This window comes from Molothrus aeneus, chromosome 24 (assembly GCF_037042795.1).
Source record: "Molothrus aeneus isolate 106 chromosome 24, BPBGC_Maene_1.0, whole genome shotgun sequence".
Taxonomy (NCBI): Eukaryota; Metazoa; Chordata; class Aves; order Passeriformes; family Icteridae; genus Molothrus; species Molothrus aeneus.
Genome location: NC_089669.1, coordinates 4,677,196 through 4,701,029, shown reverse-complemented (window position 1 = coordinate 4,701,029; position 23,834 = coordinate 4,677,196). Strand labels below are relative to the sequence as shown.

Below are 23,834 nucleotides of genomic sequence, written 5' to 3'. Positions count from 1 at the left end.
CCAACAAAATGAAGGCTAAAAGCAGGATTATAACCCCTATCCAAAATGTACCAAAGAATAATGAATAATTTAAGCTAAAGGCTGATGGGCAGAGCAGGAACCAAGGATACCAAATCTGGAGAGCAGTAGAATTCCTGGTCATGAAGGGATTTGATTTGGAGCAGCTTTTTGGTGGGCATGCTGGCAAAAAGAAGTACTTTTAACACAGGCAGGTCTGTGAAAGGCACTTTACTGAAATGGGGTGTGTGGTATCATAACACAGGCTGTGGGTGGAATTTCCTGCCCTGTTCTCTGGTGAGTGATCACAGAGAAAGCAGCAAAATGTACTTTCAAGGGCAGAGGTTGTTGCTGGAAATTCAAGTTAAGTATCATAATGAATTAATTATTCAGTCTATTACTGTTTCACTGTATTGATTGGAGCTTGGTGGGTTTTTAATGGGAATGGAATGGTTCTGCAGTGCAATTTGCATCCCATTTGAAATGCAGTCTGCACTTCTGACTTTGCCAGTTCTGGATCTGGAGGCTGTTGATGTGTCTGAACATATGTTGAGCATTTTGTCTGAAGAAGAACTCTGGCTGTGCTCTTGGATGGATCTGGGAAGTGCAGAGCTGAGATATTTTCATGCTGCAGCAAAGCTGCTGTGCTCTGTGTCTCCTCAGGTGCTCTGTTACACGAGCTCTCCAACGATGGGGCTCACAAGCAGTTTGACAGCTACCTGGAGGAGCTGATCCTGCCCATCATGGTGGACAGCGCGCGGAAGGGCGAGCGCGAGTGTCACATCGTCGTGCTGACCGATGAGGACACCGTGGACTGGGATGAGGATCATCCACCTCCCATGGGAGAGGAGTATTCACAGAGTAAGGGCTCTGCTCTCTGTTCCACACACACCCAGCCATAAGAAAAGGGCACATTCCCAATCTGGCTTCCTCCAGGAGGAGGTGCTGGCACGTGGAGCCCTGATTTGTGTGCTCTGTATGAGCTGGTGCTGCTGGAGGCAGGATGGCTGGCTGGTTAAAACTGATCCCAGCATTCACTGCACCTTTCCTCCTGTTTCTGCCTCCCCTTAGCCTTTTCCAGGCTCCTTAATGAGGGAATATTCTTTGCTTTACACTCCCATCACCACCCAGTCTATCGAGACTGTGATTTGCATCTCTGCCCTCCCAAAAGGAAGTGCAATTAATCCCAGTGAGGAAAACAGACACCTGCAATAATCCTTGGAATCCACACCTGGCTTTTGGCACAGCAGGGCATGCCAGAAGCAGGGAGGAGGTTCCTCTTTGTTGATTCTAATCACCCCTTTTATTTCTCAAGTCCTTTACAGTTCCAAGCTGTACAGATTCTTCAAGTACATTGAGAACCGGGATGTGGCAAAAGCCGTGTTGAAGGAACGGGGCCTGAAGAACATTCGCATTGGCATCGAAGGTAACGTGCTGCTTCAGAAGGTGAAATGCATGTTCAGGTCACTCCACAGTCAGCAAAGCCTGATTTCTTCTGAAATCCAGGCATTTCTTTGTTTACTCTGTGTTTTACATTTATTTTTACCAAGCCAGTTAAAACTCAGCATGTTTTTCCTTTACCTCTGCCATGTTCCACTGAAATTAGCCAGGGGGCTTAAAAGTTAAAGGGAAGTGAAAGGTACATAACATGTAGGAGAAAGACTTGTCTCCTTAGGAATGAGTAAACAGGAAACAGGAGTCAAATGTTTCCACCTGCTGATCCAAGCTTTCCCTTAGGGAGCTTAGAGAATGCTGGGCTCTGTCCTGGGAGACTTATTTTTATAGTAGCTGTGTTTGCTCACAGGATGGCTGGTGCTGTGCAGCACCTGCAGGCTGACTACACACAGTGCTGTGTGTGATTCTCTTGTCAGAGAACCATGGAATTGTTTAGGTTGGAAAAACCCTCTAAGATGATTGAATCCAACCATCAACCCCGCACTGCTAAGCCCACCACATCTCCAAGGGCCACATCTACATGTCTTTTAAATCCCTCCATGGATGGTGACTCCACCACTGCCCTGGACAGCCTGTGCCATGGCTGGACCTGGTGAAGACATTTTCCATAATGCCCAATTTAAACCCTTCCAGCACAGCTTGAGGCCATTTCCTCTCATCCTGTCCCTGTTCCCTGGGAGTAGAGTCTGACCCCCCCCCAGCTGTCCCCTCCTGTCAGGGACTTGTGCAGAGCCACAAGGTCCCCCCTGAGCCTCCTTTGCTGCAGGCTGAGCCCTCCCAGCTCCCTCAGCCAGTCTGGGTGCTCCAGACCCTTTCCCAGCTCCATTTCCTTCTCTGGACACGCTCCAGCCCCTCAATGTCTGTCTTGTTGTGAGGGGCCCAAAACTGAATGCAGTACTCAAGGTGGCTCAGCAGCGCCCAGTACAGGGGGACAGTCACTGCCCTGGGCCTGCTGGACAGACCATGGCTGCTACAGCCCAGGTGCCCATGGCCTTGTTGCCCACCTGGGCTCCTGTTCAGCCTTCAACTCCTCATTTTCTCCCCACATAACCTCAGGGCATCCTCATAGTCCTCTTGATTTATCTGGCCCTTTTTCCTTCTCATCCTCACTGCTCATCTTTTGGCACATGGGGATGACCTGCTCCTGAAACTTTAAGTTTTCCTTCTTGGAGGATGCCCAGCCTTGCAGGACTCTTTTTCAGGAGAAAAGAGAACAGTCTTTTACAAGCCAGTAAAGCTAAATGTGGAATGTGAGCATTTGTCTGGAATCTGAGCATTTGTCTGCTCAGTTGTGCGTGTGTCCCACCCTGACCCCACAGTCACTCCTATAGTAGAGGAAATGTATTGTATTTGAATATCTGTATAGAGGCTTTGCCCCAGGAGGTCTTGGTTGTCCTTGATGGGCTGCAGCTGCAATGTCTTTAATTGGGCTGCAGCTGTGACCAATGAAGATAACTGGGATAAAAGGGGGTGGGTTAGCCAGTCAGGGAGAGCCTTGGAGGAGCCCTGAACTGGGAAAGAACAGCATGTAGAAGAAAGAGTCTGTGCTGTGAAGGTCTGCAGCCATAAGAACACACCAAGGAGGTATGGACTTTAGAAATCTGACAACAACAATATGAGACTCTAGAAATAGAACAACAACACACTCCTACCTGGATGTTCTGGAATCCTGTTGTCCCTTTGTGAATCAGAGAGGTGCAGTGGAACTGAGTGGCTGTCTGTGTTTCCAGGGTACCCCACATGCAAGGAGAAGGTGAAGAGGAGGCCTGGAGGCCGCTCTGAGGTGATCTACAACTACGTGCAGCGGCCCTTCATCCAGATGTCCTGGGAGAAGGAGGAGGGCAAGAGCCGCCACGTGGATTTCCAGTGCGTTCGCAGCAAATCCCTGACAAACCTGGTCACGGTGGGGGACGATGTCTCGGAGGACCACGAGGTGATCATGCATCACCCCCCACAAGTGGATGAATTGGACAGGCTGAACGCCCCCTTCTCCCAAATGGTTGTTAATGATCTACCGGATTAGTGCGGCTCAGGGTGGAGAATCCTGCTGGAGGTGGGGAACTCTCACCACACTTTCATCCCAGGTGATGGGACACAGACTCCTGCCAGGTGCTTTATCCTCGTTCATGCTCTTACTACGTTGTCATATTTCAAGCATGTTAATAAAGAGCCACACTCCATAGTCTTAATTGTGCAATGAAAAGCAACATCTGCTCAGACAAAAAGAAATGACCTGTTGTTTCTACTACAAAGGCTTCCGGATTGTGGGTGCTGAATATTTTATCTAAACTTCTGAAAGAAGAGCACAAGTATGGAAATATCTTGTGGGACATGAGAGAGGAAATTCTGGGCCTGTCAAGACAAAGCTTTCCTTTGCCATTAGGCACAGCTTTGTTTTTGTGAGTTACAGAGGAGTGAACATCAAAGCAGGACAGATGATATTCTATATCAACCAGCAGAAATGTAGCACAGTGTGACAGCAAAGCCTGAGCATGGAGGAATCTGTTTGCACTGCCACCTGGCTTTGGATCCAGCGTGGTGTACTGCTGCCCTAGGAAGGAGGAACCAGTTCCATAGGAAGCATATTCACAGGAATTCCTCATCTGTACTTCTCTGTGAGATGGAATCATTGTTTTTAGGGATGTTTTCTGTTAAGTTCAGTAAAATGAGTAGATCATGCTGAAGGAAAACCCAAAAAAGACTGTAGCTGATATTTTACCAATAAAATAAATCTGTTAATAGCCACATAGATGTAAGAAGCTTTCTAGAGGTGACTGTGCATACTGAAGACTTTGCATTGTCTTTCCATCCCCCTGCTAAGACAAACAAAGCCAGTGGAGGAGCTCCCAGTTTACTACCTGAGTAACATCCTTGTTCTCATCAACCTTAGTCAGAATTGCTGTAGACTCTCCAAGGAGCTGCTGCAGCAGCTTTAAAAAGCCAGCTTTTCTTCCCAATTTGGAACTGACTGGGCCATTTTTCTGTCAGGCAGGTAAGAAATACCAATAGTAAACCAGCCCTAAGAAGAGAAAAATGGACATACCTGGGAACAACTCCTTTGCTGCTCTGAGTGTGTTATCCTGATCTATGTCAGCTCTGGGAATTTGGGTTCAGGGCCAGCAAAGCTGTGACTGTAAGAACAGGCACACTCCAGGCTGGTTTAGCTCAGGTGCATTGGAGCCTCACTGGTCCTGCTCCTGCAGCACTGAGTTCCCTGTGGGAGTTCCATGTAGGAATTCCCTGTGGGAGCTGGTTTAACCCCTGATGAGCACACAGTGAGTTCTGCACTGCCCCAGCTGAGCTGAGGGCACCCAGAGTTGGGCTGCCTCCCAAAGCCATCCCTTCTGAGGCTGTGTAAAGGCTCTGTACCCAAACCAGAGTTTTAGAACATGGTGCTGGTGCAAAGAAAAGCTGAAACCATTCAAGAAGAAGAGGGACAGAGCTCCTCACAAAGCTGGGCAGGTCAGTGCTGCTCTGGCAAAGGTGTTGAAACCTGCATTTCATGAGTGTTATCTGGTCAGACTTGGCAAAACTGAGGTGTAGGTATCAGTCTGGCCCTAGAAAGTTTAATCCTTTTTTGCCAGGCTGCAACATCAAGCAAATTTGTATTGTTCTCCTTCTGACTGCCAAGTGCATGGTGAATTGAGCAGTGAAATTTGCTGCTGGTTGCTGCCAAGGTGTTTGTGGTTTTCAGTGCAAGTAACATAACAAGATCAAGCAGAAATTTTTAGTTGCAAGTAACAAATCTCTGCCAAGGCACATTATAATTTCCATTAGTATGGATACAAGTTCCATTCCCTCAGTGTTTCCATTCTTAGCTTCTTTCCCAAGTGCAGCAAATAGATTTCTTCTAAAAAGAAGTGCCTATGGGAAGATTTCAGGACCTCCTAAGAGTCCCAGGTGTTCAGATGCCTAAATTTCCCTTGACTACTTTTGAAAACTCCTCCCTGTGTGTCATTGGGTGGGTAGAGAGAATGTCCTCTGGTGCCTGCACAGGGCTGGGGGGATGTGCAGACACTCCAGTATTGCTCCAGCTGAGTTGTTGTTGATGTGGTAGAGAAAAGAAGGCACATGGACCATGAACCTCCACCAGGGGCCAGACCAACCCCAGTCCTTGCCTTGTGATGAGCTGTTCCTCAGGACAACAGAAGCAGTGCTGGAACTTGTCCCTAGGCCCTGAGTGCCCAGCAGTGATGGCCCCCAGGCTCTGTGATTGTTTGTGTGGATTTATTTCCCCAGCAGTGTCAGGTTCAGGTAAATGAGTGTTGGTATTGCCCAGCTGAGCTGGAATTGGAGGTTCCACACGTTCTGCTCTAAGGACTAGAGTGTGGGTGTTGTTCAGAGCTCCTCCTCAGGACTCTGTCAAGGCATCAGGTGCTGAGGATTGCAGCTCAGCAGCACCTTCTGGGATCTGACAGCTGAAGGACCATATCCAGCCAAACCAAATCCCAATCCCACCCAGTGTGTCCCTGAGGGCAGGGGCAGCTCGGCCTCTGGAAGGATTCAGGCATTGATTAAACTGCACCAGGCCCTCTTGGGAGTTCCAGACTGTCAGTGCCTGTAGGAGTTCATGGTTCCCTGTGCAATCAGCTGCACCTTCAGCATGGGATGGATGCACGTTATCCAGCTCCCATGATTTCCATGCAGTTTTTACCACTTACCCACTGTGGTTTATTGGCTTTCCTAAGTAATTATTCATTCTGGATTTTAAATTTTGTTAGTAGAGTGATTCCATTGGAACACTGAATCAAATTTTAAAAGTGTTTGCTTTTCCTCCTCGCACAGTCACCTACTTCAAGTACAAGGTCAACTTTTGTCTTACTCTGGATGTACTGAAGTGCTCCTGTGCTGTGTATGAATCCCAGATGTATGGTTTCTTTTCTGTATTAAAATATAAATTATATGTGACTTGTTTGGCTCCTTTAAAAATTGTTTTCAATGTGGAGTAGAACAGGCAGGGCATAGAGAGCTACAAGGTTTTGTTTCTTTGCTTCATTAAATAAGTGGGGGTGGTGATTCCAAAGTCTTAGGAGTAGTTTGGCATCAGAGCCTGGTTTGCAGGGTGGTGTTCCCACCACTTGTGCTGAGAGGACCCCTAAGTTTACTTCATCCCTACACCTCATTGCAATGATGTTCTAAAGGCAGCACAGACAACACTCCTTGACCCACAAACTGCAGCATCTCTAACAAACCCCAGTGGTTGTGTTCAGTGCTGTGAAAAGCGTTCTTCACTTTTACCTGCTTCAGAAGAAAACAGCTTTGGAGCAGTCTGGCTTTGATTTCCATCTTCAGCCTTGGATGTACTTCAGGCTTCTCCTGATGAAGGTTGGGAAGGCACTAACAGTTCAGACAAGGTGGGACGTGTGTGAAGACCTCACAGCACCTTCCACTACCTGGAGAGGCTGCAAGAAAAGTGGAGGACTCTTCATCAGGACAAGGGGAATGGCTTCCCAGTGCCACAGGGCAGGGCTGGATGGAATATTGGGCAGGAATTGTTCCCTGTGAGGGTGGGCAGGCCCTGGCACAGGTGCCCAGAGCAGCTGGGGCTGCCCCTGCATCCCTGGGAGTGTCCAAGGCCAGGCTGGGGCTTGGAGCAGCCTGGGATGGTGGAAGGTGTCCCTGCCATGGCAGGATGTTGGAATGGATGAGCTTTAAAGTCCCTTCCAACCCAAACCATTCCAGGATTTCCTGATACCTGTTTTGTAAAACACAACATAGCAACAAGAGTGTGTTTACTAAGAGGATTTTATTTACACAACACAATGAGATCGCTCCATAAAAAGTTGACTACACCTGCCAAATTGTACAGTGCAATTTTGTAACAGCTTTTAAATATTTACAGAACACTTTTTCAACTTCGAGGTTAAGGCAGAGTCAGGGCACAGTGATAAGAAACACTTAGTGCAGCTTTGTGCTAGGCATGAAACAGAGATGTACTGGCAGCATGAGGTGTTCAGATCCATTGGAAACTCAGATTGGAATTACTTCTACAAATCCAGCAACTGCAGCTTAAAAAAAAAAAAAAAAAAAAAGAGGTAAAAGATACTAAGAACTTCAAAACACAAAAAAATGCAAAAATGTTTGGCTACCATGGGAGATGTAACAGGCATACAAAAACCTTACTGATAGCAGTGAAGTATGGATCCTGGAAGGAGATACTGCAGGAGACACTTTTTCCCCTAATGTTGGTAAAAAACCTGGGACAGGATGCAGGCTTACAGTGCACCTGGGATACAGAACCTCCCACTGCAAAGGTGTGTCCAGCAGGACTGGATTCAAAGACATCCAACTTTTGCTGGAAGACAACAGGAATGAGGTACCCAACTGCTCCTCGTGCCATTGAAAACTTCACTTTGGGCTCCAGTGACACACCTGAGGGGTTCCCCTTCAAACACAGCACTAAAAATGCACAATACACAGTACTAGGGAGTTGGTTTTTCACAGCAACTTATCACAGCTTAAAATTGTTTAGCTTCTTCATCTTTGGTATTTATAAATAAAAATGCTGGTCCCTTTCAGTAAAGGGCTAAGAATGCAGCTATTATCTCAAAATCATTTGTTCCTAATCCACAGCAGCTTCAAAGGATTTTGATTTTTGTTTTTATTTTAAGGCAGTAACTAAGCTGTTAAGAATTGACAAAAAAAAGATCTTACATTAATTCCAATAGTTTATAAGGCAACATTGTCAAATGGCTAGAAGAAACTGCAGGATAAGGATGGAACAGTTTGAGAAGCTGGTATCAGTCCTTCATGCAAAGTCAAGAGGGAGCAGAATGTGATGTAGGGAGGAGCTGATGAAAGCCTGATCCTGTAAGTCATTCCTTCCCTTAGCCCTTACCCATCCGAGTGAGCCCTTCTGCCTACAGCCAGCCTGGCACTTCTACTTAAGGCTGCTTTTGCACTTCAGCTTGCTAGGATCCAACTGCTGTCTGAACTGCTTATGGCAAGTCATAAACTCGTAGGACATGTACAAAAAGCACAGGGGTGGTGAGGGGAGGACCCTGATGAGTTCTGTACAGTACTGGCAGTCCCCCACCAGTCCTTGGGGATGGCACTGGAGTCATGATCTAGGTAAACATTCCCTAAAAGCACCTATATAAAAAAAAAAGTTACACTACAAATCCATTTCGTTTCATTTTCTAATCAAGAAAGTCAGGACTAAACAGACCTGGAAGCCTTTTTTTTTTTTCCTGTGAGACATCACTGGAGCTTTGTCTTGTCTGTACTCCAGAGTTAGTGTTCAGCACCAAGAGAAGTTTGCAGGAATCCGAGACAATTTGAATTGAGACACGCTTTTAGAAAACTCACTGAATTGTATTTTTAATATCTGATGGTAAATTCCAGACTGGAACCATGTAGGCCCTTGGGTTAATGGCACCTGCCCCTGCAAGTGCAGAGTTAACTACAAATGGGCACCATGTGGAGCTTGTGGTTAGAAAAACAAATTAGGAAAAGTTCAGCTGAGGAAGAATCCTCCCTCCCAAAATGCTGTTGCATTCTGAGAGAGGCTTAGGCAAGGAAAGGCACTTTGGGGCTCTCCTGGAGAGACCCTGATCAGAACTGAATGTACTTTTATAAATAGAGTAGGCAACAATCAATGAGTGGACATGGTGGGTTCCAGTGCCCCAAAAGTGACCCCATGAGCACCATCCATGGAACACTCTGGGTACAGAAGGTACAGCCAGGGCAGCAAGAGCAGCTCTGTGAGGGAGCACCAGGCAGGCTCCACCAGCAACATTCTGATCCTGCTCTGCTCAAAGCCAACAGCAGAAAGGCCACAGAAGTTGGGTTTTGGCCTTTAAACCACTGAAGATGCAGCAGAGCTCAGAGGTGGCTGAGAAACAGCAGCAGCTGGGCTGGGGAGCCTCAGGGCTGGCCCAGCTGTGCACAACTTGCCCACCAAGGATCAGGTTCCTGGAATTCCCTCGCTCTGCTCTAATTCCAGACCCACTTATGTGACCAGCTGTAGTTTATCTGCATTGTTTATGGATCCATCCTGACATACAGGAACCAAAAACTCGGCGCTCGGGGAAGGAAATGGCCCATTTCTCCTCTATTTAGGAAAGAAAAAGTGTTGCAAAATTTTTTAATTTAGAAAAAATATTAAATGGCTTGAGGGTCACTTAGTACCAAAAGTAAAGTGCACCAGAACTGGGGGCCACAGTGACAGAGCTGAGAAATGCTATTGAAGAGGCTTCCAGGGAGCATTATAAAAACAGCACTACAAAGTAAGGTTAAGGCAATCTGAGTTTTGTCCTTCTACTAGACAGTTTCCTGGAGAGTTGTCTGTCTCAAGCTTCAATTATTGCTTTGTTTCCTCTGTCCTGGAGTCCTCAACTGCTGGGCAAACAGTGCTGGCAGAATTGGCAGAGTGAGTTTGTCACTTAATGCAGGACTGGACGCAGTCCTATTGAATCCCGTGCTTTGCAATGCCAAAGGGAAAGCTTGCTCTCATCTCCCAATGGACTGGACAGTCTGGCAAAGAATATAAAAAAAACTCTTGCTCCTGAAGCAGCAAAAGGTGCTGGCAGCAGAGATGATGCAAACATGTGGAATTTTTCAATGGTGCAGGGGAAAAAAAAAATCCTTAATAACAACCAGGTGTGTAACAAAACAGGGTCCTGAAGTCTTCTCCAAGAGTTGATAGCCCTCAAGTTTTCTTTTAAAAAAAAGAACAAGTTCTTTTATGGGTATAAACCCAAAGTACAGCAACAGAATTCCACGGCTCAGAAGTCCCAGGTAAAGCTGTGTTACTTCCCTCCCTTCATATAGGATGGAATTGCTCCTCGGGCCGTCAGGCCCTCGAAACGTTTATAGGTGTAATTGATAAAAACCCAGTCTTTGTTCTTGTAGTCTGTCTCTGGGTGGTTGCTTGTTGCCACTGGGAAGACATAGAAGAAATAGAATTAATTATCCTTTGGAGCTGCAGAGTTTATTTTTTCATACAAAACACTGGATGAATGTTTCTAAAGGAAAAGTCCTAAATGTAGATGCAGCTTTGTGCTTCAACCCCAGGAAAGAACTGCTGGGACACAGGACATGGCACAAGCATTGTAAGCTAGAAGAGGGAAGATTCAGATCACATAGAAAGAAGCAATTTTTTACAATGTGAGCTGTGAAACACTGGCACAGGTTACCCAGAGAGGTGGTGGTGGTTGCCCCAATCCCTGGAAGTGTTCCAGGACAGGTTGGACAGGGCTTGGAGCAGCCTGGGATAGTGAAGGTGACCCTGCCCATGGCAGGTGGGGTGGAGTGGGATGAGCTTTAAGGTCCCTTCCAACCCAAACCAGTCTGGGATTCTGTTTTTAAACTCACTGAGCAAATGTGTGACTATGCTGTGATCCTTCAGAGATTCACAGCAAAAATCCCCTTGAGTTCCACCCTTCCCCACCCTACTCCAAGTGCCAGCAGGAATCAGCACCGAGGGGAACTGGCAGCATTGGGCTCTCAGGCCCTGCTGAGATCTGAACTTTCTGGAAGCTCTGCTGCCTCTGAGAGCTGCCCTTTCTCAGGCAACTTCCACATCATTTACAAGACAGCATCTCCTGGAACCCCAATTCCAGCTTGCACCCCCTGCACCACGAGGTTTCCAAGCTATTTGGTGATGATAACAAACAAAATCAGCATCTAGTAAGATCTGGCTAACAGGAAGGATTATTCTACAGGAAAAGGCTTACAAAGAGAATCAAACAATCATTTACCTGTTGGTTTAAGGATATCAGACTCTGGAAATTCATCAAAGTTTGAGGTATCATCAATGCTTTTAATTTCTATTGAAATCGCAGCAGGTCTCTCTCTGCCAAGAAGAGCAGATGAAGCATTGAGATTTCAAAGGCAGACAAAACAGAATTCAGCCACCTTTCATTTCTTAACAGAATCAAGACTGAAGGTACCTAAACCTCAGCAAGCATCAGGTAGAGAACAAAATGTTCTCACCCACAGCTGGATGTGATAAATGCCAGTCAGCTGCTCCCTGCTGCAGACCAGGGCTGGCCTGAGCAGTCCCTAGAGAAGAGCAGTTGCTTTTCTGCAAAGCATCTTACCTGATGTGCTCCCAATCAACCCCTTCAAAGAATGGGTTACTCTTTATTTCCTCCACACCAGATGCACCAATTCTGTGCTCCCATTCACAGCAAAATCTGGGATGGAAGGAAGAATGAAAATGAAGGGAGGGTGAAAACGAAAGCATTCCATCCAGAAATGGAACAGCTTTCTGAACCGATACTGCTGCAGTTTCTTAACATATACATGGAGCAGACTAAGAACTTCCACAGCAAAACCAACACACAAAGTTATGTACAGGAATGTCATGTCCAATGCCACAGTTAAGATGTGCTACTCCTTCACAACAGGATAATGTGACCTTTCTATTTCAGGACCAGAGTAGAGGAGAAGAACATATAAAGCCTAAAAAACCAGACATTTATATTTCTGTCCTGAGAATAGATACTGAAGTACAAATGAGTCAGCAAGCAGTGGGATACATTTGTATGCTCCAGTGCATACAAAGGTAAAATCATTGCTGTTGCAAGAAGTCAGCTCTGTCAAAAGGATTGAAATTGTGTCCTTCCATGAGAAGGCTGCAGGCAAAATAAGGAGCAGAAACATTTTGCCAGAGTAGAAGCACTTCCATGGAGACTCCTTTTGAGCACAGTTTAGTCAGGGAACCACTAAATGGCCTGAGAGACAAAAAGTGTTTGACAAGGGAGTTCAGCATTTAATGCATGTGTGTAACAGTTTGTAGCATCAGGGTTTTCCATGTGAAACAAGCCATGAGAGGCACAGAATACAGGGACAAGATAAGAAAATTAGTGCTGTATTAACTGGCAAACCATGGGGCCGGCACCTTAAAATAAGATCCTTGGCTTTATCAGAGATTGGAACCTCTGGAGGAAATGTCAGGGTCTCCTTCCAGTTCATCACTTTCTTATAGGTCTCTTGAGGAGTCTCAGAACAGAATGGTGGATAACCTGAAAAGAAACAAAAATATCATCTTGGATCAAGCAAAATTAATTGCTGAAGCCAAAACACACCACAGAGACCAGGCAAGGAGTGGATGCTCTGAGAACTTGACCCCAAGCACAGAAATTGGCTGCCCAGAGCAGCTGTGGCTGCTCCATCCCTGGAAGTGTCCAAGGCCAGGTTGGATGGGGCTTGGAGCCACCTGGGATAGTGAAGGTGTCCCTGCCATGGCAGGGGGTGACAGGGATGAGCTTTAAGGTCCCCTCCAACCCAAACCAGTCTGGGATTCTATGAATATATGAATACAGCTGATGTCCTGCTCCACCATTCCCACCTCCAGCCTGCCCTGCCTGCTCCTTACCAATCAACATCTCGTACATGATGACCCCCAGGGACCACCAGTCACACAGCTTGTTGTATCCAGTCTGCATGAAGACCTCAGGAGCAATGTAGTCTGGAGTTCCCACTGTAGAAAAAGCCTGGAACAAACACCATCAGTTATGCATCTGCAGGGAAAACTGCCTGACATGGACATGGGAACTTATACAACAGTGGTTATTTTGAGAAGACACCAGATTGTCTCTGAGATCCTTTAGCAAAGGTGTTTAAAGCCTTTCTTCCAAGATATGTAGAGACAAAATTAACATCTTCATGTGAGAGAGTCTTAAAATAGCACCAGGAAAACAGGGGAGGGAATCAGTGTCCTGGAATGGGTCACCTTGGAATGGGTCAGCAGCCCTTTGTGAGCTTGGAAGTGGCAAGCACTGATAGTTTTGGCTGGGAGACTTCAGATATCCATGTAAATAATTATGGCAGTGCTATCTCTGCACATATGTCACCAGCTGTTCAGCAGATGGACAAAGGACAAACTAGAGTCATTCCTCTTCTTTAAAAAAAAAAAATGCCTGAATCTTTTCCTTTCAGGATTGTCCAAAACTCAGATGCATTAAAAACTTCCATGTAAATCCATGGTCCATGTGGATGCAACAGCTCAGCAAGAACATCTCCAAGCAGGTGGAACCTACTCACCAGCTGCCGGCGATTCCTCTTCCAAGTCTCTGCTTTCCTCTTGGAATTCATGTTCTGGAAAGCTGAAGGAGATCCAATAGCTGTGACTGAATCCTACTGGTCACCCAATATTATTTTTACCCCCAAAATATCTTTACCACTAAAGATCTCATTTAAGATGTGTGTCAATACCCCACACCTAAACCTCTCAGCAACTTCCAAACCTATGAAATATGGGCAACATCTAATTGAGCCTTTCATTAGCAGACCATGTTTTCAGGGTTGATGTAACTCCATGATCCAAGTTCTTCCCTTCCAGAATAATCCTGGATACTCAGAGACTGTGCTGGTTTATTCATTTCAGTAATGAGATGCAGTCAGCAGCTACCAACTCACTGAGTTCTCATTTTATTACACATGCAAAAAGCTACAGCAGAGTCTGTTTCAGAGACAAACATCTGAAATGAAAATGGGTTTAATGTAACTGAAATGATTTTACAGAAAATGAAAATCCACCTCAAGATGTAAAGTTGATTATTAGACTCCCCACTGCAGCCACGCCCTCACACTGAAATGAGTTTTGTCAGGACCCAAGAGCAACCAACCAGACACCCTTTGGAGCCAAAGAACTTACTGAAGTCACTGGGAAGACTGTGATTCAAGTTCCTGTAAAATTCTGTCCTGTGGGCTTTCTTCAGTCCAGTACACAGACCAAAATCTGAGAGTTTCACGTGGCCCTAGAAATAAACAAAACAAAACAAAACAAACACCCAATATAAGGCATTATCATAGTAAATCACAGCATCAGCAAGGTTGGAAGAAAACCCAACACCACCCTCAACACCTCTAAATTATATCCCCAAGTGCCACATCCAGATGCCTCTTGAACACTTCCAGAGACTGTGACTCCACCACCTCCCTGGGCAATTTATTCCAATGCCTGACCACGCCTGCAGTGAAAAAAGAAAACCCCAATAACTAATCTGAACCTCCCCAGCACAACTTCCTCTCCTTCTTTCACTTGAGACATGGCAGAAGAGCCTGACCCCCACCTGGCTGCACCTTCCTGTCAGGGAGAGCAAAAAGGTTCCCCCGAGCCTCTTTTTCTCCAGGATGAGCCCCCTCAGGTCTCTCAGCTGCTCCAGACTTTCCCCCAACTCCATTTCCCTTCTCTGGACACGCTCCAGCCCCTCAATGTCCTTTGCTTTCATTATTTAAACCCAACACTGGATGGGTACAGGGAATGAAACCATCAATACTCCCATTGCTACTCCACAGAGAAAACCCAGTGACAATTTACTTCAGGAAACCTCTGCTCTGCAAGTTCCCAACCCCTTCAGGGTGAAAGGAAACATCTCCAGAGACAGCTGCAGTCCCTGGGTTGTGTATTGGCCCCAGGAGATAGAAATCACCCTCAATTCAGTGATTGAATCTGTCCTGGTGGATAACATGACCACACTGACTACAAGCAATTGTTAGAGGTGTATCTATAAAATATACCTCCTTTTCAAAGTCCTAAATGTAGGCATGTCTAGAGGTGAACATTCTGAATTGGGCACACTTGCTTGGAGAAGCTGTGGCTGCCCCAGCCCTGGAAGTGTCCAAGGCCAGGTTGGATGGGGCTTGGAGCACCCTGGGACAGCATAAAGGTGGAACAGGATGAGTTTCAAGGTCCCTCCAACCCAAACCATTCTGGGATTCTGCAGTAAATCCAACAGTGCATTACACAGCAGTGGGAAACTCATTATTTACTGCTCATTATTTACTTTCCAAGAAATCTTAATTTTAGGCAAACTTGGAGCAATAGGAGGACACTGAAATAATTGGGATTTCTGCAAAGTGCCTGCAATAACCAGGTAGCCTGGGCAGCTCTCAGGGATCACACCCTGACCCTGAGGGAGGTTCTCCACTCTCAGCCTGGAACAGCCACATCCTTCACATTTGGTAAGACCAGAGCTGGCAAGTGGGAGTGGAACAGATGTGAGAGAAAAGGGAAACAGTTTTGCCTAAGAGGGAACTGAAACCACGTGCTTTAAACTGCATCTGAAATAGCCAAAAATAGTTTAAACAGCTGAAATAGTTTAAACAGCTGTCAGAAGAGCTCAAGGTCTGAGTGGAGGTGGGGTCTTTCCTGGCTTTTGGGGATTTTCCCTGGCAATTTGGCAGATATGTCCCTCAAAAGCTGGAAGGAACAGGGCTAAATAAAGAAGCACCATCTTCTTCCACAACTGTCAACACCCCTTCAGGTCAATATGAGCAATCACAAGGCCTCTTTGCTCCTCCCCAGCCCATACCTTGCTGTCCAGGAGGAGGTTGTCTGGTTTTATGTCACGATGGATGAATCCCAGCTGGTGGATGGAGTCAATGGCCAGCACAGTCTCAGCGATGTAGAACTGTGTCTCCTCCTCTGTCAGAGTGTCCTTCTTCATCAACAATGTCATCATGTCACCTGGAAACCCCCCAGAGGTGAACACACAGGCTCCACTCTCACTGAGTTTGAAGACATTTATAGGAAATGCTGCTGCATTCAGCTCAAACCAGCAGAGATTGCCAAAGGTGGATATGCTCTGGCTCTATAGACAGCCAGGGCATAGCAAGGGTAGGAAAGAGAAGAATATTAAAGCCAAGTTTAAATAGAAAAATATTAAAGCCAAGTTTAAATACCTGCAGCTTGAAGACCCAAACAGGAAACCTCAAGCTTGTCTAAACACCTCAGTACCCTAAAAAGCAGAAATCTAGTTCCCTTCCAGATGCACAGTGCAAACACCACATGCACTCTAGTCCCAGACTGCATTTGTAATGAAGGAATTAGCAATCCCCAAACAAAAGGAGAGCAGTCCTTGCATTCCAGAGTTACCTCCAGGCAGGAACTCCATGATCAGGTAGAGGTTTAGCTTGTCCTGGAAACTGTAGAACATCTTCACAACCCACAAGCTGTCTGCCTCCACCAGGATGTCCCTTTCTGCACGGATGTGGCCAACCTGGACACACACAGTGCATTGGATAAGTTTTATTAAATGCAATTATTTCACAGGCAATTCAATTATTATTCTGAACAGCATCAAATATTGAGAAGACAAAAGTCAAATTTTGGCACAAGGGCAGAAACACTATCAGAACATTCAACGTGTGGTTGATTATATACATATAATTTATACCTATTATATATACACCTATATATGATATATATAACTCTATATATAGTAAACCTATACATTATATAAATCTTATAAACAAAAATCTCATTTTTTTACAAACACACCTAATCATTAGATCTCTTTTTAAAAACACAAGAGCTGCATCCCAGTGCTGTCATGCTGGGACATGACTGTCCCAGATCATTATATATCCAGAAGTACTGGAAAGCAAAGGAAAGCCTTAAATATATTAGATACTGCTGCTTTATGTCTCTGAGTCTGAATTCCAGGAATTGTATCTCTGATATTTATATCTGATCCTGCAAGCCAGAACTGCAGTAAAACACTGGCCTTGAAGCCTGCATTGAATCATTTGCACAGGACTTTGTGTTGAAAAGAAGTCCTTGAGAATTCAGAGATTTTTTCTGACTTATTTCCTCTATAAGAAAAGACACAAAAACCCCAGAATTTTTAGCTACTGAAGCACAGAAGCCCATTCCTCCTCTGCACACAGCACAGAGTGATCCATGGTACAGTTCCTGCAGTTGTATCTCTTATATTTATATCCAATCCTGTAAGTCAGAAGTGCAGTAAAACACAGAATCATTTGCACAGAACTTTGTGTTGAAAGAGCCCACTAGAAAAGAAGTCCTTGAGAATTCAGAGATTTTTCTGACTTATTTCCTCTATAAGAAAAGACACCAAAAAATCCCCAGAATTTTTAGCTAATTAAGCACAGAAGCCCATTCCTGCTCTGCACACAGAGTGATCCATGGCCCAGCTCCTGCTCAGGGTGTTCCTCACCTGCTCCTTCTCAAGCATATCAGCTTTGCGTAGGATCTTCATGGCATAAACGTGCCCCGTGTCCTTCTTCTGCACCAGGCGCACCTGGGGGCACAGAAAGACTGAGCAAACCCAGCACTGCTCTTGCCAAGGTTGGGTATCAAGCCCCTGGCTTCCATCTCATCAAATCATCTCAAATTGTAAAACACAAGAAGCATTAGACAGTGCACAGCAATGGCAGAAAGTCCTGTTAATGCTAAGAGCTGCAGTTATTTTAACACAGGACCATGAGAGATTCACACCTGTAGGAAATAGATTTGTAGAGAATTCTTGAAGTTTAATAGAAAGTTCACATAGTATACATTGGTATGGAAACTTTGAGATAAGAAATATTAACTTAGAAATATTATACAATAGGATAAACATTGTTGAGAGAAAAATAGGATTAGAAACAAGTTTTAAAAGAAATATATTGTAAATATATAAAAATAAATATAATATGAACTTTTATATTATTTTATATATAATTTTATATATTATATAAAATATTTATATATTATATATAAAAGATATTATTTTATATATAATATAAATTATATATATGTACAATTTATTTATATATTTATTATATAAATATTTATATGTAAATAATAATATATAAATACATTGGTATATATATATATATATATATCTATATATATATATCTATATCTATATATAAAAAATACCCACCAAGAGTAATTTTAGATAACTAGCTTTAAAGCATTTACAACATAGGATAACAAAAACTGATAGACCAAGAAACATTCATAATTTACACCATCACATTATCTTAATTCTTGTAATTAAGAAATAGTTAACTTCTGATCGTGATGGTGTAAATTATAATATCTGTATTGTCTCGCCCTTCACATGAGATTAAAATAGAAGTTTTTAAAACACCTCTCAATTACCCGATCTCTAAATCAGAAACAACAAACACCTGAAGCAGGTGCTCCAAAGCCCCTTCTCTGAAGGCCACCAGAAGAGCCTTTGCAAGGGCTCTCCACCTCTCCCTAAGTCCAGCCCCAGAAGTTCACCTTTAAAACCCACTGCAAACCTGTATTTAGCTGTCCATCAGATCATTTTCAACATCATTCTGTTTCCTTTAAAGCACAGGATGTCTTGAACCAGCATTTATTAGGTAAAAAACAGCTAAAGTCTATCTGTGGTTGTTCCTTTTGCTTATATAAACCGAGCAAGTCTTTAACAAACACCAGAGCCAGTTATAAACATGTGTAACCATTTTTTCTGGACTCACCTCTCCAAATGCTCCTCTGCCTATCACTTTGAGAGACTCAAAGTCCTCCAGTCCAAGCCTGGTTCTCTTCAGGCGAAGGAACTCCGTCTCCTTCTGTGCATGTGCCGACCTCCTGATCCTTTTCTAGAGTTTAAGAGACCCCAGTGAGAGCTCTGCAGGTGGCTTCCACAGGGACCACAGCAATTCCAAGGAAAGATCCCAGATCTCCATTTAGAAAAAGAAAATTTCTTGTATTTAACCATTAAGATAGTTTTTCCATATTCATTACCTCTTCGTCTTTTAGGCCTTCTTCTTCCATCATTTGTTCTAGTTTCTTTTGTCTAGAGCAGAGACAAATTAGAAAAATAAAGGTTGAAACATTAACCTTGTTTTTTAAATTAAATTAGAAAAAAACCTAGGTTGAATCATTAACTTTGTTTCTTAACAAGGTGCACATATCCACAACATCTGGTCTGTGCCAGCAAGTTTTGAGGGTAAAGATGTACAAGAGACTCAGACAGGAAATTAATTCTGAAGAATCTACTATGCAGTTTTATAATTCCAACCCTGTCCTCTCTGCTTTTATTAAACTAAACCTGCCTTGAGTTCCACAAGTTATTCAAGTGTACATTTTTGCTGTACACAAATACAAATGAGAGATCTGGGTTCTGTTCTTATCTCTCTCTGACACCTGGACAAGTCACTTCAGGCCAGAGCCACAAGAAGCATTTCAACACCAAAATTTCACTTATTCTAGGAAGAATTGGTATTCAAACACATTTAAAATTTCTCTGCATCTCAAACTATTCACATGCAAGATGACAAAAGTTATTTTAGATCTCCTAATCCCTGAAATAGTCAAAATATTTGGGAAGCGGAAACTTGTCTGTACATGTTCTCCTCCTTAAGGAATCAGAAATATTTACAGTCTTAGTACAAAGGGATTATTTGGGAGAAAAGAAAGGAGGAAGCAAGACTTTAGAAGGGGAATGACTTCAGGGGACATTTGTAGTGATTATCCTCTGGAACTTTTTCCCAATGCCAGTCATATTAACAGCAGGGCCTGGTGGTTTGGGACATTACAAATATACTAAAAAATTCCTTCACTTCTGCAAGTCATTCTTTGCAAGATCCTCTTCCTGTCTCCAGGGGCTCTCTGCAGCTGCTGTGATGTGATAATATTTGGGGTTATCACTTCAGAATCAAGCACAATGAAAATGCTCTTGCTCAAGTACCAGTGAGCCCTGCCCAGTGACCCCAACCCACACTCAAACCAGCAACTCCAGTAGCAAAGTCTGAATTTCACAGAATTAAACAGCTCAGCAGGACTGAGTGATGCCAAAGCCATGCTGAAATTCCCCCAAATATCCCTAATAGGGTCAATCTGCACTTCAGGGTACAGTGTCAACACCATTTAAACTCCAAATTACACACCCACAGACTTCTGTTGCTACAAAAAACATGTCACTTATAAAGGCCAGTCTGTTTGTTCAGACAAGGTCTTGATCTTAAAGAGAAAAAAAAAAAAATCGAGATTTTGGGAATACACAACAGTGCTCATAATAAGTAAATAAATTTTAAAGGCAAGAGCTTTGTGAGGAGAATGAAACTAATTGAATCAGTGATATTTTCTGCCTGAATTGGACCTCAGTCTCTCTTTACTCATCAGAAGCTTTGAAGCAAATATCTTTGCACATTACTATTTATTTCTAGATTGCTTCCTCATCTCTGCAGCTCTTGCAGTGAGCAGGCATTGGGCAGCTCCTCAGGGAGCTTGTTAAGCAGCAAAGCCAAACCAACACTGAACCATTTTCCAAATTCTGGTTATAGACTCCATGGCAAGCTGGGAGAACAGCACAAGTCCCAGTGCTACAATTGAGGATACTCAGCAAATTCAGAGGGTTCCAGCCAAAGTTAGGCCACAGCTCAGTGCAGTCCATTGCTGGATTGGACTTAAAGAGGTGCCCCAGGTTCAGGACAGTCCCAGCAGTGAGGGACTCCTCACAACAGCCCCTCCTTGCTCCCTGCATTGTCCTCCTGCACATCTGCACATGGCTCAGGGCAATCCCAGCAAAATCCAGAGAATGGACTGGGAGCAGCCCTGGCACGAGGATTTGGGGGTGCTGCTGAGGCAGAGCTGGACATGAGGCAGAGCTGGACATGAGGCAGAGCTGGACATGAGGCAGAGCTGGACATGAGGCAGTGCAGACCCCACTGAGCCCTGGGCTGTGAGACCCCACCTGCAGTCATAACTCCAACCTTGGGGCCAGCACAGGAAGGAGCTGGAGCTGCTGGAGAGAGCCCAGAGGAGGCCACAGAGATGCTCCAAGGGCTGAAGCCAGGCTGGGAGAGCTGGGGAGAGAGCTGGCTGCTCAGCCTGGAGAGAAGGCGGCTCCAGGAAGAGCTCAGAGCCCCCTCCAGGGCCTAAAGGGGCTCCAGGAGAGCTGGAGAGGAGCTGGGGACAAGAGCCTGGAAGGACAAGAGGGAATGGCTTCCCACTGCCACAGGACAGGGTTAGGTGGGATAGTGGGAAGGAATTCTTGGCTGTGAGGGTGGGCAGGCCCTGGCACAGGTGCCCAGAGCAGCTGGGGCTGCCCCTGCATCCCTGGCAGTGCCCAAGGCCAGGCTGGACAGGGCTGGGAGCACCTGGGACAGTGAAGGTGTCCCTGCCATGGCAGAGGGTGGAACTGGGTGAGCTTTGAAGTCCCTTCCAACACAACCAGAAGATTTTATTATTTTTGCTTTGAAAACAAAATTCATTCAATATAACTCTGGGCTGTTATCCAGCATGGAAGGGAAACAAGAAGGATTTTTACCTCATCTCTCGCTCCTCATGCTGAGCTATGAGGTTGCTGTAGAAGTTTTCCAATGTCACCTTTGTCATTGTGACTCTCTCCTTGGTGTGGTTACTCATGGATGAGCACGGTGTAGGGCCTGTCATGGCCATGGCTGGTGGGAAAGGAGAAGGGAGGAACATCAAACATTATAAAAGACAAATAATCTTCAAACAAGAATTCATACCCATTAAGTGATGCTTAATCATAGAGTTCAGATTTTAACAACAAATATCACCAGTCTAAGCTAAGCAGGGAAAAGTCTTACAAAATAAAAGGTACAAGTCTAACTTCCTGTTTTGAACATTTTTTGATCTGAAATTAGAGGGAAGGAAACTTAAGAAACTTTGAGCCTCAAAACCCACAATTTCAGCCAGCACTGCAAATGTTTATTGCTGCCACCACATTCTATCTTTAATGAATGCTCAAAATTCAGGAATATCACACTGAAACATCTAATCCAGAAGTTATTCTTCCCCTAACCCTTGCAGAAATAACTCCACCAGTTGCCTACTGGCTCCTCTGCTGTGAAATTTATCTAAATCCTGAAAATCTCAATAAGAGAGCAACCGAGGAATGAATAAAAAGGGCATTTAGTTGTCCTTAAGCACTTTTACTAGATGTTTTCTCACAGAAATTTGACCAAATCCAGAGGATCACTGCCTTTGAGCAAGTTGTAGTTTAAAAAATAGCCAAAAACCCAAAGCCTAGTGTAGGTATCTGACATATTTCTTTCTAAGAAAGATACATGTATTTTAATACCCTTTCTATTTCTGAGAATACAGTATATAAATACTGGAATGTAGCAGCTTCAGTGTATCTGACAACCCAGCTCTATTTCCTGATATGCATTAAAAAACCCCAAAGATTTCAAATGTACAACTACACCTTACCCTGCTTCTCCGGCACACCACGTAACTCACAGTAAGGTAACAGAGTTTTGCAACTATTACTAGAAGTTGCAGACAAAATAGGTGAGACACTTCCCATTTTTATAACCCTGGGTGCTGCCAACACGCTCAAATGACTCTTTCTGTTCACTTTTTGCAGATCTCTACGAGGCAGGGCCCTGCAAACCACCTCCTTCCCAGACAGCAGCTACGTGTGTGCTGTCTTCACAGGCTCCTCGTGGGACAGGAGCTGGTGACCATCTCCAGCTGGGTGGCTTTTGAGATGGAATGATGTCTTTATGTGAGGTGGAATCACGGCTTTATGCAAGAGCAGCTCAAGTAGCAAACACAAGTGGAAGGGGTCACTCTCTTACAAGTACCCCTGGATATGGGGTTACAGCCCCAGAGGTGAGTGCTTACACACCCAGAAATGGGGGCTGTACCCCGGAATTGGGGTCAGACACTCTGTGGCTGCAAGTGGGAGCTGTAAAAGCCATGGGCGGTTTTCGCTTCCTAGAGAACAAACCAGGAAAATTCTCGGACAGAAAGGGCTGCAGGGGAAATAAAAAGGGAAGGGGAACAAAAGAGAAAGTATCGGTGCCAAACCACCTGTTGGTGCTCGGGGCCCCTTCACGGGGATGGGCGCCCAGAGCCCACGGACCAGCGGGACGGAGTGGGGCTGGACGCCCCCGCAGCGGGGCTCGGCGGGGCGGTGACACCGGCGTGGCCCGACCGGCGGAGGGGCCCGGCAGCATCCCCGGAGCGGACAAAGGGGGCCCGAGCCACCAACACAGGAGGAGCAGGGGACCCCCGCCGGCCCCGGGCCCGCAGCGCGGCCGGCCCCAGCCCCACTGAGCGCTCCGGGCGGCCGTCCCCGCTCCCCGGGAGAGGCGAAGGGCCCGCGGGGACGGAGGGAAAGAGGAGGGCGGGGAGAGGATGCGGAGCGCTGGGTGGGGGGCGCCCGTAGGAACAAGGCGGGAGCGGCTTACCCGGAGCCCCCGGGAGGGGCGGCAGCAGCTGCAGGCGAGGCGGGGTCCCGGCGAGGCGGGTGGGGGGCTCGGGACCGGGGCCACCGCCGCCCCCCGCACCGACAGCGACCCGGCCGGGACGGGCGGCCCAGGGACCGCTACGGCAGCGCAGGCGCCCCGCGCCCGGCCCGCCCCGCCCGGGCGGAGCCCCGCGCCCGCCCGCCCCCGCCCGCCCCCGCCCGCCCCCGCCCGCCCCCGCCCGCCCCCGCCCGCAGCGCATGCGCACGGGGCCCGAACAGCCCCGCGCTGCTGAGGCGCTGCTGCGGGCCCGGAGCGGCCGCTGCTCCCCGCTGGGCAGGGCAGAGCTGCCGGCCCGCCTGCGGTGCCCCAGCGTACGGCACAGCTGAGACGGCCACGATACACGGAGTGCCGCCGTGCAGCCTCAGAAGGCTTTAAGCGTTCGCCCGTACGGAGTAACACCATGCCACAGGAGAGGTCTTCAAGCCCATACAGAGTAACAT

At 45.9% G+C, this 23,834-nt stretch overlaps 2 protein-coding genes across 4 annotated transcripts in view; one reads left to right on the top strand and one right to left on the bottom strand.

Moving 5' to 3' along the window:
- Nucleotides 1–6,360, top strand: part of KCTD20 (potassium channel tetramerization domain containing 20) — a 34,516-nt gene extending 28,156 nt beyond the window's left edge. The window contains exons 6-8 of the mRNA XM_066565038.1: nucleotides 661–858; nucleotides 1,313–1,423; nucleotides 3,183–6,360. Of these exons, the coding sequence (XP_066421135.1) occupies nucleotides 661–858; nucleotides 1,313–1,423; nucleotides 3,183–3,475 (602 nt within the window). The 3' untranslated portion in view covers nucleotides 3,476–6,360. The remainder of the gene's footprint in view (nucleotides 1–660; nucleotides 859–1,312; nucleotides 1,424–3,182) is intronic.
- An 819-nt stretch (nucleotides 6,361–7,179) lies between these two features.
- Nucleotides 7,180–23,436, bottom strand: STK38 (serine/threonine kinase 38). 3 transcript variants are annotated; one of them, XM_066565037.1, is made up of 14 exons: nucleotides 23,335–23,436; nucleotides 21,438–21,570; nucleotides 18,911–18,962; nucleotides 18,643–18,765; nucleotides 17,364–17,447; nucleotides 16,280–16,403; nucleotides 15,717–15,871; nucleotides 14,057–14,159; nucleotides 13,444–13,505; nucleotides 12,776–12,893; nucleotides 12,299–12,422; nucleotides 11,496–11,591; nucleotides 11,154–11,248; nucleotides 7,180–10,333 (listed from the first exon to the last, which is right to left on the bottom strand). In XM_066565037.1, exons 2-14 carry the CDS (start codon nucleotides 21,566–21,568, stop codon nucleotides 10,203–10,205), a joined length of 1,398 nt encoding a protein of 465 aa, XP_066421134.1. In that variant the 5' UTR covers nucleotides 21,569–21,570; nucleotides 23,335–23,436; the 3' UTR covers nucleotides 7,180–10,202. The 3 variants fall into 3 exon arrangements, 2 of the variants coding, with proteins under 2 accessions (XP_066421134.1, XP_066421133.1); XM_066565036.1 differs by lacking the exon at nucleotides 23,335–23,436 and having other exon boundaries at nucleotides 21,438–21,598; XR_010784988.1 differs by lacking the exon at nucleotides 11,496–11,591 and having other exon boundaries at nucleotides 10,222–10,333; nucleotides 12,277–12,422.
- Nucleotides 23,437–23,834: the final 398 nt, after the last annotated feature.